The following is a 16,224-nucleotide window of genomic DNA, read 5'->3' as shown; positions in this document are numbered from 1 at the left end:
AATTAAGTGTATAAACAAACGAACGTTTAGAATTCACTCCTAAGAAGTACTTGTTGGCGCCGCTTTTCTTTTTCTTTTCTTCCCTTTTTTTGTTTTTTTTTTTTTTTTTTCACTTATAAGATGATATTTAAGATGAAACACGTCGTTCGTTTTGTTTTCTCTCTTTACAGAGAAAGAAAAAAAAAACAAAAGAAGAGCAGTTAAACCTTTAATTTTATGTGTTATAGAATATATTATACAAATCAATGCGTAAAATATGTTCTTCTCGGACAAGCCGATTTTCTTTTTCTCTTTCTTTTTTTGCTTAGTTCCGCTTTCAGTGTACGTGCATATACACGTAAGTGTTAAAGTTTTGTATGCATTTATATGTCTTTGTGTGCTTGAATTCAATTTAAATGCGTACATGACGCATTTGGCTGATGCTCTTACTGCTGCTTTAGTTTATGTTGGGAAATGCTACACATGTTGTCAAGTGCCAAAAAAAACTTATATATCTTTGAGTTCATTATATACTCACATTATATATAAATATATATATTTAAATGGTAAACAGCCGTCTCTATCAATATAAGGTGCTTCTTTAATATCATACTTTTTTAAAGCAGTATATTTATTTCTATATCCTCTTTGCCCCTTTTCGTACAATTTTCAATTTGAAATAAGAAATGATGTCTTTTCCATTGTTTTCGTATATTTCTTATATATTAAATGTTATTTAGATGCATTTACGCATGCACATATATCGGTATTTATATAAGTATATAATTCAGATGGAGGATACCTTAAGGAATTTGTTTAGGGATGATTGTGCTTTACCATGACGCATGTGGTGTATATATAGAGTATGTATTACGTTGCATTAATGAGATTTTGACCAGAGTGAAAGAGTATTGAAATTGCATTTTCTTAAGGTTTAAAATATTATTTAAACGTTAAATGCATAGCAAATTGTTGTCTACAACCAAAATATACTTTACCCCGTCTTTCTGTAGATAATGTTTTAAATGTCAAACATTATCAAAAAAAAAAAATATATATAGAAAATTTATTTAAAGCAATGAGAAAGATTCATTTTATACGTGCGAGTACTTACCATTAAATTCATTCATTCAGTCTTTCATATATTCGCCCTTGGTATTGCCGTTTGCTTAAGTGATATTTCATGTCACCTGAAAGAGCAGAAGAATTTTCGTTATACATACGCATATATATTGACATAAAGGAGCGTGTAACGTACTTTCTTATTGGAATTATTAGTCATTCATAGACACCCCGTATTTAAAAATACGTCCTTTCTATTAAAGAGCAGTAAGTAATAACCAAACATTGAAATCCAAATTATATGTTATATTCAAAGTCGTCAAAGATTCATAATTTCATTGTTTTCCTCTTTCCGATTTCACGGCGGTTTCATTAATTTAGAGAAAGTAACTAAAATCGGTCTTTTCGTTTATTTACAGAAATTAAACATGCGCCGTAGTTCGTAAAGTTAGAACAATTACTAATCGGATCGAAACGAAAACATAGCACTGGAAATTGATATATTTCCGATGGGGTCACTGGTAAAGGTTATAAATTTACTGAAAAACTGAACAATATTGTTATCTCCATACAAATAATATATGTTGTCATTAGTTATATTGCTACATTGGGTCTGAATTGTGTGATAAAACAAGATGTTATTTTCGTACGGAAATTTTCTTAACTTATACAAATAAGACGCCACAACTTTAAGCATTTTTTTTGCTTTCTAGTCGCTATTTACTAACTAAACTTAAAACTTGGAGAACTAAAAAATTTTTCGTTTACGTGTGGGTGAATGAAATCATAGCCCACAGAATTTTATAGAATCTGTGGACAATTTCGTATAATATTTACGAATTCACAAGCAGTGTTCCAATTACGCGATGACGCTGATACGATATGAAGGAAAGATGTGCGTCTTGTAGCTCAATATTTGAAGTATTATTATAAAGTGAAAGCAATTATTGCCATTAGGAAAAATCAATAATAAGTTCAGTTTAACACAAAATTGTTAAGGGGAATATTCTCCAAGTTAATTAGAAAATAGAACAGTGGGACAAACCGCTTCATTGCCTTTGATATATTAGGTAACCTAAAGCACTTGTCGGTACAGTAGTATCGATTCTAATGTGTATAACAAGTTTTGATTTAATTTAGTGTGATGAGCTGTCGTTTTTACTTTTTCTCTTTGATTGGTTTCCTCGATTCTCTCCACTTGTATAATTAACAGAAAGGAAACAAAAAAGTTTTTAAGGCACACTTAACTGATTTTTGAGATGCATTTTAAAACATTTTTCTTCTCAATAATCAAAATCGATGAACTCGGAAAATTATTTCTCACAGCTAAAGTAAGTTAGAAAACCATTCTGGTATTTTTCCAGGTCGTAGAAATTAACCCAATTATTTGTTGGTGTTGGTTAATTAAGGAAAATTATTAATTATGGTGGCATTTGGTATCCAAAACATGTGTAAAATCTTGCTTAAAAAGTTTTTAGATTAATTTAATATATGTAAATTGGTTGCTACTTGTGCAACAGCTGCCTTTTGTATGCTTGGTTTCTCTTGCTCTTGTTATTTTTAGAGCTATTTAAGACATCAAAATATTGCATAGAATAACAAAACCGTAATTTTTTCGATTTTCGTTTTGTTTCATCGTTTATAGACGGAGTCGAAATTTTCACAAATATTTCGTTTTATAAATGATTGCAAACCAGTCTTAACTTAAAGAAAGACTACGATGGCCCACCGCCTGTCTGCTTAAACCGTATTACAGAAAATATGGAAAAATTATTCTGAACGATCGATCGTTGCCTTTGCCAAGAGATAAATAAATACAATGTCCTATATGTCTTGAAGCTCCGAACATTTTCTCTAAAACTTCCTTTAAGCTCCTTTGAAAACGATAAAGTTACTAGCATTTAGAAATCTTTCGCTTAATATTTACCATTTGCAATGAGTCGATAGATACTCAACGGATGTGCTCTTCGAATCTCACTCAAGTTCTCCATTGTCTGGTCGCTTTTTTCAATCTGAAAAAAATACTTTCTCCAATATTATCACCGATAATATTTCTTGCCTTAGTAGAGATGTAATTTACGTTATTATTGTCGCTCGCTAACGGCTAAAGCTCAGAAGTTTGTTTTTCATGTAAATTTCCTCTGATTCTATTATTAACTTATATTGTGAGTATTTTTACCGTTCTCGTGGAAGAGATATGTTTCTTTGCTGAACATGTTTCTTGATTTTGACGCAGTCGTTCAAACGATGCAATAATGTTCCGTGACAGGTACGGGAGCAGATGCTTTTTTTAAGGATATTTAAAAATTTTTTGCTACGTGCTTCTCAAAATCCAGCGACAAAAATTTTCCTCATAATCTAATCACTGTGATGGATGCGTATTTCAAATAGTATTTCTGGCAGGGAAAAAGTATTCATTTGTATTGCTGTTGCATCCATCATGCAAGCTTTACGTAAAATGATCGTCAGTGGTTGAGTATATAAGTTTACATTGACTTTTATTATACTATTATTCTTGAATTTGATAGAATTACAATGTTGTTTTCAGCTTATTTTGTCAAAGGTGGGAAAAAATAGATACTTAACTTACTCAGTGCTGTGCCCAGCGGTTTCAATTCCGATTTCAATGTAAACGCAAATGAATATACTACATCCTAGTATCATATTTACTCGGAAAAGTTTTCGGTCTGTTAGTTGCAAACAAGTAATATATGATAACTTTACCTGTTTTTAATTTGATTTGATGATTTTTTAGTGATTGAATGCATTCCAGGTCGACATGTCCGAAGTTCGCGTATCCGTATTTATTTGTTAGCTTAAGACCGTGAGAACATTTAAACGCCTGTGTCCTCTTTAAAAAATTTGGAATGAAGTAAAAGCAAAAGAATGCTAGACCTTTCTGTCCGAAAGTTCGCCTCGTAGCTCCCTAGAACCTATATATGTATATATACTCTTTGTCTACTTAAAATAGAGAAATTAAATCTGTCCACATGTTTTGATTGAGGATGGATTGGGAAGGATATGGTTACAATAGGCAGAAAGATTCAACTTACGATATAAGAATTATGCTGAATCCAGGATGGAAACGAAAACATTTTCTAGAGCCTTTTAATATATCAATGTAATCAGTTGGCACGCCCATAGTTAATAAAATTCCAACAATCACAGATGTTTTGTACTGCTTTGAGTCGGTGATGCGTGTCGAGTATTTGCATTAAGATGAATATAAAATTATTATTAAAATAATGATAAATATTCGCATCAATTCAATTAAAAATCAGTCAAAAATGTAAGATCCCAACTAAACATAGAAAATGATAAATTTTCATTTTATTTACGTGATGAAACTACATATCTAACATTAACTTTGTAAAAACGAAAGAAGACAAGGCGTGTCATGTAAAGAAAATTACGAAAGGTAGCCACACCTAAATAAATAGATTAAGAAAAAAAGAAAAGTTTTCTTCAGGTTTTCAAAATCCCACGTGGAAGGAAACACAATCAAAAAGAAAAACAATTTATTACGAGATGTGAGGTGTATATGATACGTAAAAACAAAAAAAAAAAAAAAGAGAAAAAAACCAAAACAAACGCCATAATATACATTCCACTGGAAGACCGTAAAAACAGGGGAAGGCATTAATTTACAAGTGCTTGCTTTAGAAATTCGTTGCTCGTTTTAAAGCGAGCAAATTTTAAGAACAAGAAATTTTACGTTAAAAATGTTTTGCAAATTTTGCGTGATTACTACGATATTCTGATATGCTTGTGTACAATCAATGCAATACTTTCTTCTAACTTTTGTAACGAGTAGAGGTAAATCGTTACTTTTCGTATGAAGTGAGTGAGTAATTGTATATGAAAGTTTACAGCACTCCTCCTTCTTCGGTATTTTAGTAACATTTTTGTTTTCTGTGTGCAACTGAAGCCGTCTCTTTCACGAATACCTACTCAAAAGGTATCTGACCACAGCGACGTTGCTATTCTTGTGTATGGTATTTGGTTGGTTTGTTTGAGTTTTTAGTTAAGTGTTTTACTCATTCAAGTTTATTACGACAAAAAAGCAAAATATATGAACACAATATATTAAGATGTATATATATATATATATATATATATATATAGAGAAAAAAGAAACAAAAACAAAAAGAAACACTAATAACAAAATTCCAACAAAATGTTAAATATCACAAACACAAATAGTTTGTGCTCGAACGTGAATAAGTGCGCATCGGTGAAATTGAGAACTTTTTTTCCCTTGTTTAAATATTAACACAAAATTTATGAGAGAATTTCCCTAAGAACGAATCATGTTCAGTAGTGTAATTAACAAAAGCGGAACAACAAAAATTAAATATTAAGAAAATTTTTAAAATTCAATTTGCTTCTCATCAGTTACACAAAAAAAAAAAAAGTTAATAAATAAGAATTTAGTTTAACAAAAATTTACTTAATTAAATATATTTTAATTTTTATCAAAGAAAAACATCATGAAATTACTTAAAACATTAATAAGAAGAAGTACGCAAAAGAACCCTGAAGGAATAAGTAAATGAGACCCAGGCAGACAGAGGAAGAGACAGATAGATATCACTATTGTCATATATTCAGCATGTTTTTAACAATTTCCCGCTGTCTGCCGCTGTGCTGTTAACACAAATGCTTGACAATTTGTTATTATCAATGTTTCAAATGATTGTCATTGTCGTCGTTGTTGCTATTGTTACTATTATTTTTGCTGTTATTGTTGATATTGTTGTTGTTTTAGTATTACTATGCCATTGTTGACTGTGTTACACAAACAACACGGAAACGTTAACAATTGTCGTTTTAGTTTTTTCTGTTTCCTTTTTTTCCGTTGACTGTGTGCGTGTACATATGTATGTGTTTGTCTCTCCGTGTGTGTATGTGTGTATACATATGTGTGCGTATATTTACTAACAAAACCACCTTCTTCATTCGCTTTTTTTTATTTTGTTTCTATGATCTGCTAAAGAGTACTTATATATGTTGTCATAAACACTTGCTTATATGTATGTATTCTCACAGTCTATATACGGGCTGCTTAAAGCATTGATAGCAACAGCAACAATATCAGCATTGTCGTTTTATCATCAACAACATCCTTGTAGGATTTTTGTAAACGTAAGAGTGTTAAAAAAACAAACAAAGGAGAACAAAAGAAAACAAAGCAAAACTTGAAATATGTAAGCGAAAAAAACAACGCATATTCGCACACATGTACATTTAACCGCTTGGGAAAAAAAGCTCGTAAAATATTTTTGGCTTTACGGTGTTAATTTGAATATTCATTGTTGACAAGAACAGCATTTGGAAGAAAAGAAAAAACAAAAAAAAAAAGACAAGAAAAAAAAGGAACGAAAAAAGGAAAAAGAAAAACTATTTCTTGTTTTGTTAATACAACTTGTGAAGTATGGCTGCTTATGCACAGTTTGGATATGGTTCAACTTATCCGTCGGCTAATCAGGTATGTTCGAAGCTACAAGCATATAGGGAGAAGTACTGGTAATTAATATTATTTTTTTTATAAAGAATTATCAGTATTACTTGGAGACTTCTGTGTGAAAGTGTATTTTTTGGGCCCATACGTTAAAGAATGCTCTAAAATAGACTGATGCGTTACACTTTAAAAAGTCCAAAGATTACTGATGTCATGTATACTTCTGTTAGAAGAAGATTTCCTGATATTCTGATATCACTATATCCGCTCGTCTGTTTTTTACGAGTGTCTTCCATCGCCAATTGGAATAAAGTCAGACCTTAGGTGAATGATTAGAGTGTATTCACAGTTATTAGCTGAATTAAAAGTAGTTAAAGACTATAAAGTCGATGAGACTTATCTTAAACAACTGCAGAAAATGTGGAGGAAATGTTTGCAATGATCCCGCAACGTTTTTTCAAAAGATTGGAGACTAAAATCGTACTATATATGTACTATACGTATATGAATAATTTGCTAGATATTGTTGCTAATCGTCAGGATGACACTTGCCCTTGTTGGGAGTCAAGATTGTTAATTCATTTACAAAAAATTTTGCATACTTTTTCATTTTACTAATACCACCGAATTTAGTGTTAATTTGATACGAAACTTGCCGCAATTCGCCTAGAAAAGAGTCTACAAAAAGAAACTAGAATGTGTAAAGGCCTAACGGAGTTTGAAATCGCTTTTTAGAAGCGTATAGTTCTCACTTAAATGAAGTGCGAACATCATCGTTTATCGAACGTAAAAGCTTAGATTTAGAAGCAGTGGAAATAGCTTTCAATTTTTTTCGAAATGTCAACCATCGTTATAAGATCTCTCTGTTATTTATATGACTTCATATATGCTGCAAGGTAGTTCAGAATGATGATTTGCAAACGGAACGAATACAAAAATTGTCAAAACATTGCTTTCCATGTCGTCTATGTGAAGGGTCGAGTATGAAAAAAGTCTATTTTGTTTATATGTAAATGTTTAATGTGTAAAGGTGCGTGGTTTCAAAGGGAATACTGCTGGAAACAATCAATAGTAAAAAATTCTAAAAAAAGTTAGCATTTTTTAACCTTAATGAAAGTCAAAATTTCGTAGGTAGTTGAGTGTCCTCTTACTATAGATGATTATAAGTGTATATATGACGCTCCGTCAACTTTTCATAACGCAATAGAGGAGAAATTTGAAAGACTATTTAATAAAGGCTTAAAATTATTCGTCATTCATTTTATATATTAACAGAAAAGAAAGAAAGAGAATGGTAGAAGAACAAAAAGCACTACAAGGGATCTTTTCCCCTAACGTATCCATTAGATGATCTTGTTCATGAAATTTGGCTTAAGGTTTCAGTTTGCTGTTCAATTCCTTACTAACGATATTTGGATTATGTAATTATTATATTAATGTATTAATTATTTTATTAATCCATATCATCGCAGGTAGAGAGGGAAGAAAGAAAGAAAGCAAGAATCAAGTAATTTCTGAACATCAACAAAGTGTGGAATTTTTTCAATGTTTCAACTCAACGGAGAAAAGATGACAGTTTCAGCGAACGCAACATTTTTAAAATATATCTTAACTTGATTTTGTGCTTTTTACAAAACAATGTAAAGCAAGGATATTTTTTTTAAAGCCTTGCTTTTTAAAGGGTAAAGTGCATCCAATACATTCGCATGTCTTTCTGCAAGTCTTTGCTTTTAGAATTCGAAAGAGTAATTCAACAAACTCCGGGGTTTTTTTTTATTTTAAATATTAAATTTTTTTTATTTTAAAATTATATAAAAAATCTTTCAGTAAATACATTTTTCTCGAGATTATGGAAATTTCTATATTTGCTAGAGTTCGTTTTTTATACAAATTATTATCGGAACATTATTTTACAAATTTGTAATGAACTCTTGCTATACGACGCATATTACATCTTGGTGACGCTATTTATTAATATCAGTATGTAAACATATGTAATGACAAAAGCTTACAATGATAAGTTGATCCAATATGATTCTTTTCATGGCACGTGCTTTCTTTTTTTTTTTTCTTCAAAACGAAAGAAATGAAAAGAATAAAAATAGAAACAAAAAAGTTCTTCATCACAGAAAAGTGATAGCAAATGACACCGTTAAGCGTCATGTATGTCGTAGCGGCAGGATAGACAGGTAGATAAACAAGAAAAGCCAAGAGATATATTGGATAAAATCTGTTTTCCTCTACAGCCATATTAGGATGACAGTCTAGGTTTATGTAAGCCCCCGGTCAACCCAAAGAAATATCGTGTCGTTTATATCGTATGCATATACATGATTTGGGATCAGCATGGAAAACAGTATTCACATAGTCCTCCTTACTTATTTGCAAATCGTGGGCTTCATTATGTAGGACATCGAAAACCCAATGTTTTTCGCTTTTTTGGCTTTTAAGGCCAATAATTAAGAAAAAATGTTCGTGTGCGTGTGTATATTTTTTTAATTATTGCAAATCAATGATAAATGCAAAAGGACCTACAGCATGTGAAAATTGAAAATCGTTTCTTTATGAAATTAACCCATTATATATTATCTAGTAACTTAACTTTGCTTTAACAACAATTGGAAGCTACAAGTTCAAGTGCTTTTCATTTAATATTAAGACGTGCTTTAATAAGTAACTGCATAGATTCAGTGTTCATTAGATAAATTCCTTATGCAATAGCAAACAGCTTTAATATATTGTAAAAGATAATGGCTAAGGCAAAGCTAGCAAAGAAGGTTTTTTTTATATGTATCGAATAGAGATATGAAAGTCCCTATATGTGGACGTCAGCAGAAAAAATTTTGCTTTTTAACTTTTATTCAACTTGTACAATTATTAGCTTTACACATGAGCATTTAAATATAAAAATTAATATTTCAAATATATTACAGATATTTTCGATAAATTGTTTTTTTGAACGCATAAAATTTAGAAAGCATGAATTCTTTTAAATTTTCTAATAACTCTTCTAATTTAGAAAAAATAGGTCTGATAATATAACAGGTAAGCATTACGGGTAAAGCTCGAAATTATGGTCAAGAAAATGATTTTAAGATTATAAAAAGCATTACTTACATACTTGTGTAGATGGTTGGATAGGATATGTATTTAAAGGTATACACACACACATACATGCATACGTATGTATGCACGTACGTACATGCTTATACCTATACGGATACATATATGCCGTGGCAGTAAATATATATCTATATATATATATATAAGTGAGTATGTATATTTAAATATTGAAATATGTGCTGTAATGGTCAAACGCTCCATATTACATTTGTGTGGAATAGTCTATCCATAATATAACGGCAACAACTACAAAACAACAACAATAAAACTATCAACGTATTTTGTGTCTTCAATACAAAACTCGGCTACTGAATATAATATACAAGAGACTTATAAGCAAATCGTTGTATTTCATGCCTTTATATGCAAGTTTACGTTTAAAACTTAAAAATGATTTTATTATAATTACTCCAGAGGATTCTTGTAAGGGTGAGGGGTAAAAGGACACAAGTTGTATAATTTGCATGTGTTGATGGAATGTTATTGCTTAACCAGAAAGAAGGAAAGGGTTTTTTTTTTTTGTTCTGAAGCCTTGCAAGCAATTCAAAAAAAGTATATATAGCTGCGTAGCTTAGTTTAAATTTAACGAAAACGTCATTTAAGTAACTAACTAACTAGCTGGATATAACTACACAAAGATTTTTTAAATTATTTTCTTCCATTATTATAGGATTTATCTATTAATATAAAGTAAAAAAGGAAACTTTAAAAATTTAATAATGAAAGAGCTCTCTTTATAGATAAGGAATTTTAGATTTTAAAAGGAAAATATTTTCAGATTATTGCACTTAGGTTAGGTCAGGCTGTTGGCTTTTTCACGTTTCGAGCGTTACCCAATATCAATCACATTTACGTGAAATTGAAAACCAAATTCTTATCCAATTTTGTTTATAGCTATTAGTTAAAAAAAAAATTAAAATATGTGGTGCAGATATAAATGTGAATATATTTTATTTGATCTTTGTAAACAAAAATACTAATTTTTAAGATTTTGCTTTTATCCCTTGGCTATTTCCGACGGAAATTCATGAAACGGGCAGCAAAGTGCCATAAAATGTAGCGCATACAAGAAATGAAAATTGCGTAAAAAGTGTTCATTCCGCTAAACCATTAGCGTTTGACTTTCATACGAATTAAAAGCGATTCACTTATTATAAGGAATCGATCTATTCATGAACATGTCAGCTTTGCAAAGCAAATCATTATTGATAATGGCGAATTGATTATCGATAGCCATGCTACTTAATCATCAAAATAGTCATAAATTGTATCCTTCGCCGACATATATGTTTTCATTTTTATGCTCAATTATAATACATTAAAGCAAAAATCATGTTACCAATTTTGCATTTCAACACCCATTTACGAGGGATGTCACGTGATCAATTTAAACAATTATTAATTGAAAATTAATAAAAGTTTATGAAGAAATGAAAAAAGAGACACCATCCAAATATTGCCACACTGGAACAATAGAAAGTTACACATATCCTTGCAAATATAACTGAAAAAAGCAACTACGCTCGAATCCAGAACACATTCGCCATGTAGTGGTAACTGTTTCACTATTGCGGTGATAATGAGCCCAGTTTAAGATATAAAAAGGATTTTAACATATAAAATTTTATAAGTTGAAATGTGAAAACAAAAAGTTTATCATATATACAGAAAAAAGGGAAGGGAACAAGTTTTTGTTTTCGATGTAACGCCAAACTATTATTTGCATTATTTATACTGACGAGAGACAGACAGATATGCTTAAATCGATTTAGAATTTGATGCTGATCAAGAATATATATACTTTGTAGAGTCTGTGATGCTTCCTTCTAGGCGTTGCAAACGTTTTGACAAAATGAATGTACCCCTCATCCTTCATTGATGGGTATAATAAGAGATTGTATAAATTATGTATATTGCTGGAAATAATTTGGATCAAATTTGTGCCACATGAGTCTATTTTTTTATCCCCATTACGAATAAGAATTCCAAACCCACAGCAGCAATTTGACATGAATACCAACTGGACCGAATGTGGATCATATGGGTGTATTTTTTAATCTTTAGCAAGGAAATTAAGCTTTCTAAATTTTGATCACGTCAGATGTAGGTTTCGAAAATTCTTCAATATGAGGAGTTATTTGTTTTTTGAGGCTATCAATAAAAGAAGCCGTAATTGGGATGCGGCTATAAGAAGCACAGTTCGAACAAACAATAGGTTCTCTATTGAAACCCATGTTAATCGGAAGAAGTAATGTCTGCTGACAACACAGGGGAGGATATGATATTCTAGGTTAGAGCTGCAAATATTTTGACTTAGTTATGGCCAACTGAATGAAGATTGGAACAAAACCGTCATACACCATGCTCAGCTGCCCTGTCCTCTAAATGGGGATGCCATGGATGTCTAAAGTTAATACTGTCCGTAATGGTTCGTCTATTCTGCATCATATCTGTTTAGATATTGTAACAAATTGACCGTTGCGACGCGGTCGTGCTATTTCATTTTGCACAAGTTTTGTGGGGTCAACCGTAGAATATATGGGCAATTTTTTTTTCATTGTATCTGCCATCCAAGGAACTGAGAGTATCTGAATCCCTTTTGTACGTCACATCCTGTCATCAAACTGAGCATACTCCTATGCTCACAAATGGCGTAGGGTAGAAACATTCTTATATTTCGTAATTTAGTCACTTGAAGTTGACACAATTGTCTCTTCAAAATTCTAAAAACACTCGTTAAAATCTACAATATCAGTTTGAACAAGTCAACCACGCTGTGAAGATTTGCGAAGAAAATTAGGATTTTTATGATGAAGATGCCTTATCAAAATCAATAGCACGCGAACGCATTTCCCGCTGGAAATTTCGAATTATAAACATGTCGCACTCGGTCGGGGATGGTGAGATTGCGTTTGAACTGGAAACGAATCCTAAACCATAAGCTACTTCAACTTGGGCAGACGATTGACTGTCAACAACTAACTTTATTAGAGCGCGCCAATAAATACAGTTATCCAAAATAGATCAATAGGGAAGACGTCATATTCCCAACACATATGTGTCACACATGTGAAGTCCACAATCCAATCCAAGTGCTTTCTCTAATCCGCGTGAACAAACCGTAAGTTTCATGTGCAAAGTTATTTCGCCAACTTTGAATTTTGAAAATTTAGATACATATTTGTTACAAATATACATATTTTTTTATTATGTTATTACATATATGTATATACATATATAAAAATAGAGATATAGTTTGGACTCATGGGAGCCTTTTTAATCCAGCGTCGATCGTTCGTCTTTTTACATCGAGCACTTCTACGAAGCGGCAGAAAACCAGTTTGTCTCAATGGTACCCCAATAAATCATGCATTAAATGCGTCGGTGAGAAGGAATCATTACCGGGGAATGAGTTCAAACATACATGCAAGCGGAAAGAGGAATCACGACGGTAATCTTCACTCTTTTATTTTTAAACTTAAAAAATGGACAACTACAAGCATAAAAACCCTGACTGCAAATAAGGATTGTATTCTTGGCAACGAGGATGTTTAGTAAACAAAGGGAAAAAAAATCAACATCTATAGATGATGATGTGTAGTTTCTGTCATGATTTGAATCTTGGAAAAATTAATTTTGAATATTTTTTTGCAAATTGGTTAGTATGCATAAATATATAAATATATATATAAATATAAGTGTATATATATGTATATTTATGAATTCATGTCAAGAAAAACTAAAAAGTGTTTTTTTTTTATTGATATATATAGCAAAGGTATAAAGAGGTAGATATCATTATGAGTTTATGTTGTGTTTATGTTTACGTTCACAAACAAAAACCAAACGCTAGTCCACAAATATGCTCTGGCTAACGTGGCTCTTTTTCATTAAAGCTCAGCATTTGTTGGTAGATAAAATGCTTTTCTCATTTAATTACGGTAAACTATCAAAGCATTTGCAGTGATTCGAGTCATCTTGGCTTTTTAAAAGTGTTGTCACATAAAACGTCACAAATTTTTTCTTTTACATAATAATACATTGGCAAAAAATTTCGCGGCGTTTTTTCGCTAAAACTCCAGAAATGCCAAACATATGACATTATATCTAAGGTACTATTATGGGATAACAAACTCAAAGCGTAATTTCCATATGCAGACTTAGAATAACACATTATTGTTATTATTATTATTATTATTAATAAAGCGAATAGCAAAATGGAGCAGCAATATATCTGAAGAGCCTATGACTAGCGGCATCGATAGCAATTTCAGGCGAACTTTTGAGTAAATTGCAATGATTTTTGAAGTGAAAGAAAAACGAGTACAAGTGAAAGGAAATATGTGCATTTATGAAAATAATAAAAAAACAATCCTAGCAGACGCGGCCTTCTCAAATTTACTATTCAAAGTCACGAATGCACGAACTTTATAACGTACAAAACGTTTGCGTTCTTGACAAGAATTAAGGGCATCCTCCATTGTCTGTGAAGACGTATTTTCGAAAATAATTCTGCGAAAAAAATATAGCGCACTCTACAAGTCGGTTAAAAATTTCGAATGCATTTATGTCAGTTCAACGAGGCTACGTTTATGTTTATTATCTAAGATAATTATGTGTACAAACATAGCGCAGGCTCAAGTGAACGAGTTCAACGATGAGTAAAAACAATTAAATAAATTTTCTATTATAAGTTCGTCTGCCGGTCGAGAACATTTTCAAATGTTACTGAGTTCTTCAGTGGATATTTGTGATTCTTATCAATGTAAGGAAAAATTAGAGTTTATCATCCTATGACAAATGGGTAGAAAACGAACAAAAAAAAGCATTTAAAATGAAAGCACTAAATAAAATAATGTATGAAACGACTTTAAAAAATTTTTCCTCTTTTCATTTGAATTACGCAGCAAAGTAGAAATAGAGATTTTATTAGAATTGCTCAGAAATCTTTTAAGTATATGTATTTTAACATAAAAACCTTTAGTTTTGGAGATAATAAAAAAAAATTTGTTTTTATAACAATTTCTAGTATCTAGTAGCGAATAAAAATCTATGTTCTGGAGGAGGAAGTTCTATTAAATACTGCATGTACATGCATGCAATATGAAAGTAATGTGTGTTTGCATGTACTGAGTATAGTGCATTATGTTTATTTCTTATTTAACCATAAAATACTTTTCTAAGAATTACATTTTATAGTGAAACCGAACACAAAACCTGTGCAACACCTTTGTTCAACAAAAATGCACTTTAAATGGATTTTAGTTTTTGCTGATTCTTAAGATTTTTGTTTTTAATTTTTTGCAATATTTCGAGAAAGAATTGCTCTTCAAGTTGTTTGTGGCGTAAAGATCAAAAGCAATTAGTTAACATAAAATTCAATTTGGTTTATTGAACCGGAAATGCTTTGCTTATGTAAATATTTATGAAGCGAATCATTACAAGACTGAGAAAGATATAATAAAAGCAAACAAAAAAAAAAAAAATTGAACAAAAGCCAAACCCTCAAAGTTATTAATTAAAATCATTGCTTTGTACTATTTTTTAAAAAAGGAAAATATTAAGTTTTCTATTAGTTAAGTAACCGATTTTGCAGTGTACACATATCATATTACGATTAAGTAAAAAAATTTCTTCAATAAGTAAAGTAAAAAAATAATTTGAAATTTTGACGTTTGTGTGTGTGTGTGTTTTTTTTTTTGCTCTGTGAGCTGGAGGTAGAAAATCTTCAAAAGATACTGCTGGGTCTTAATAGCAGCATGCACGATTCGCCATCCCTGACGCATACGTACTAAAAACTACCCCCCACACACACTTCGTCTACCACTCTCCCCCGCGGGACCACCGTTAGGTATTACTTCGCGGGGGCTGGTTGTCGCTAGCACGCTTCGGATGGTGGGACCTCAGTGGAATACACTAACGGCTTCCACTCCCTCTGCTCTCCACCCGTTGTCTCTCCAATCGCCGTAACTTCACGAGAGTAGTGCTAGCGAAAGCGTCTATGGCGTTCTAGGCTGCTGTACTGCCGATCATTTCGTTTGTGATCTCGTTCGGCTGCATTTGAGGCCTCCCATTTTCAAATCTGCTGCAGTGGAACATTACGCATCTTCCTCCGTATCTGCGCATATCGGACAGTTAGGCGAGCTGTCGTGCCCGAATCTGCGCAGATACTTCCGAAAACAGCCATGGCCACTCAGAATCTGGGCTAGGTAGCTTACTTCGTCGTGGCGTCTTTCAACTCATCGTCTTATGCTCGGGATAAGAACGAACGTCCATCTTCCTTTGGTCGTTCTTTCCCACCTCGACTGCCAAATCCTTAACGAGGCCATCCGCTCCTCGCTTCTTATAACGTGCGAGGAGAGCTCGTTGCCGCGACGCCGTTTGTAGATGCGGCTCATCTCATCGGGCAGAATGTCAACTCGCAGAGTGCCAACTAGCACTAGCGCTGCTTCTTCCGACACGGTAGGGAATGCGCAAATCTGTCTCAGGGCGCTAAGGCGATATATTGCTGCCACCTTTCGGTACACTGTCTTCACCTTGAGTGCACTGGCCCAAACTGGGCTTCCGTACATTATGACTGAGGTTATCCCCTTGGCTAT

At 32.1% G+C, this 16,224-nt stretch overlaps 1 protein-coding gene across 3 annotated transcripts in view; it reads left to right on the top strand.

Moving 5' to 3' along the window:
• The first annotated feature begins 1,511 nt into the window (after positions 1-1,511).
• Positions 1,512-16,224, top strand: part of LOC119637979 (homeobox protein araucan-like) — a 39,012-nt gene continuing 24,299 nt past the window's right edge. Inside the window, exons 1-2 of one of the 3 annotated variants that reach the window (XM_038034474.1) lie at positions 5,480-5,589; positions 6,174-6,529. In XM_038034474.1, the coding sequence (XP_037890402.1) occupies positions 6,476-6,529 (54 nt within the window). In that variant the 5' untranslated portion in view covers positions 5,480-5,589; positions 6,174-6,475. Of the gene's footprint in view, positions 1,563-5,479; positions 6,530-16,224 lie in introns of those variants that run through there. The other 2 variants (XM_038034476.1, XM_038034473.1) reach the window with 2 other exon arrangements.

Source organism: Glossina fuscipes, unplaced genomic scaffold, assembly GCF_014805625.2.
Source record: "Glossina fuscipes isolate IAEA_lab_2018 unplaced genomic scaffold, Yale_Gfus_2 61, whole genome shotgun sequence".
NCBI classification, from domain to species: domain Eukaryota; kingdom Metazoa; phylum Arthropoda; class Insecta; order Diptera; family Glossinidae; genus Glossina; species Glossina fuscipes.
This window is presented reverse-complemented; position numbering and strand designations above follow the sequence as displayed.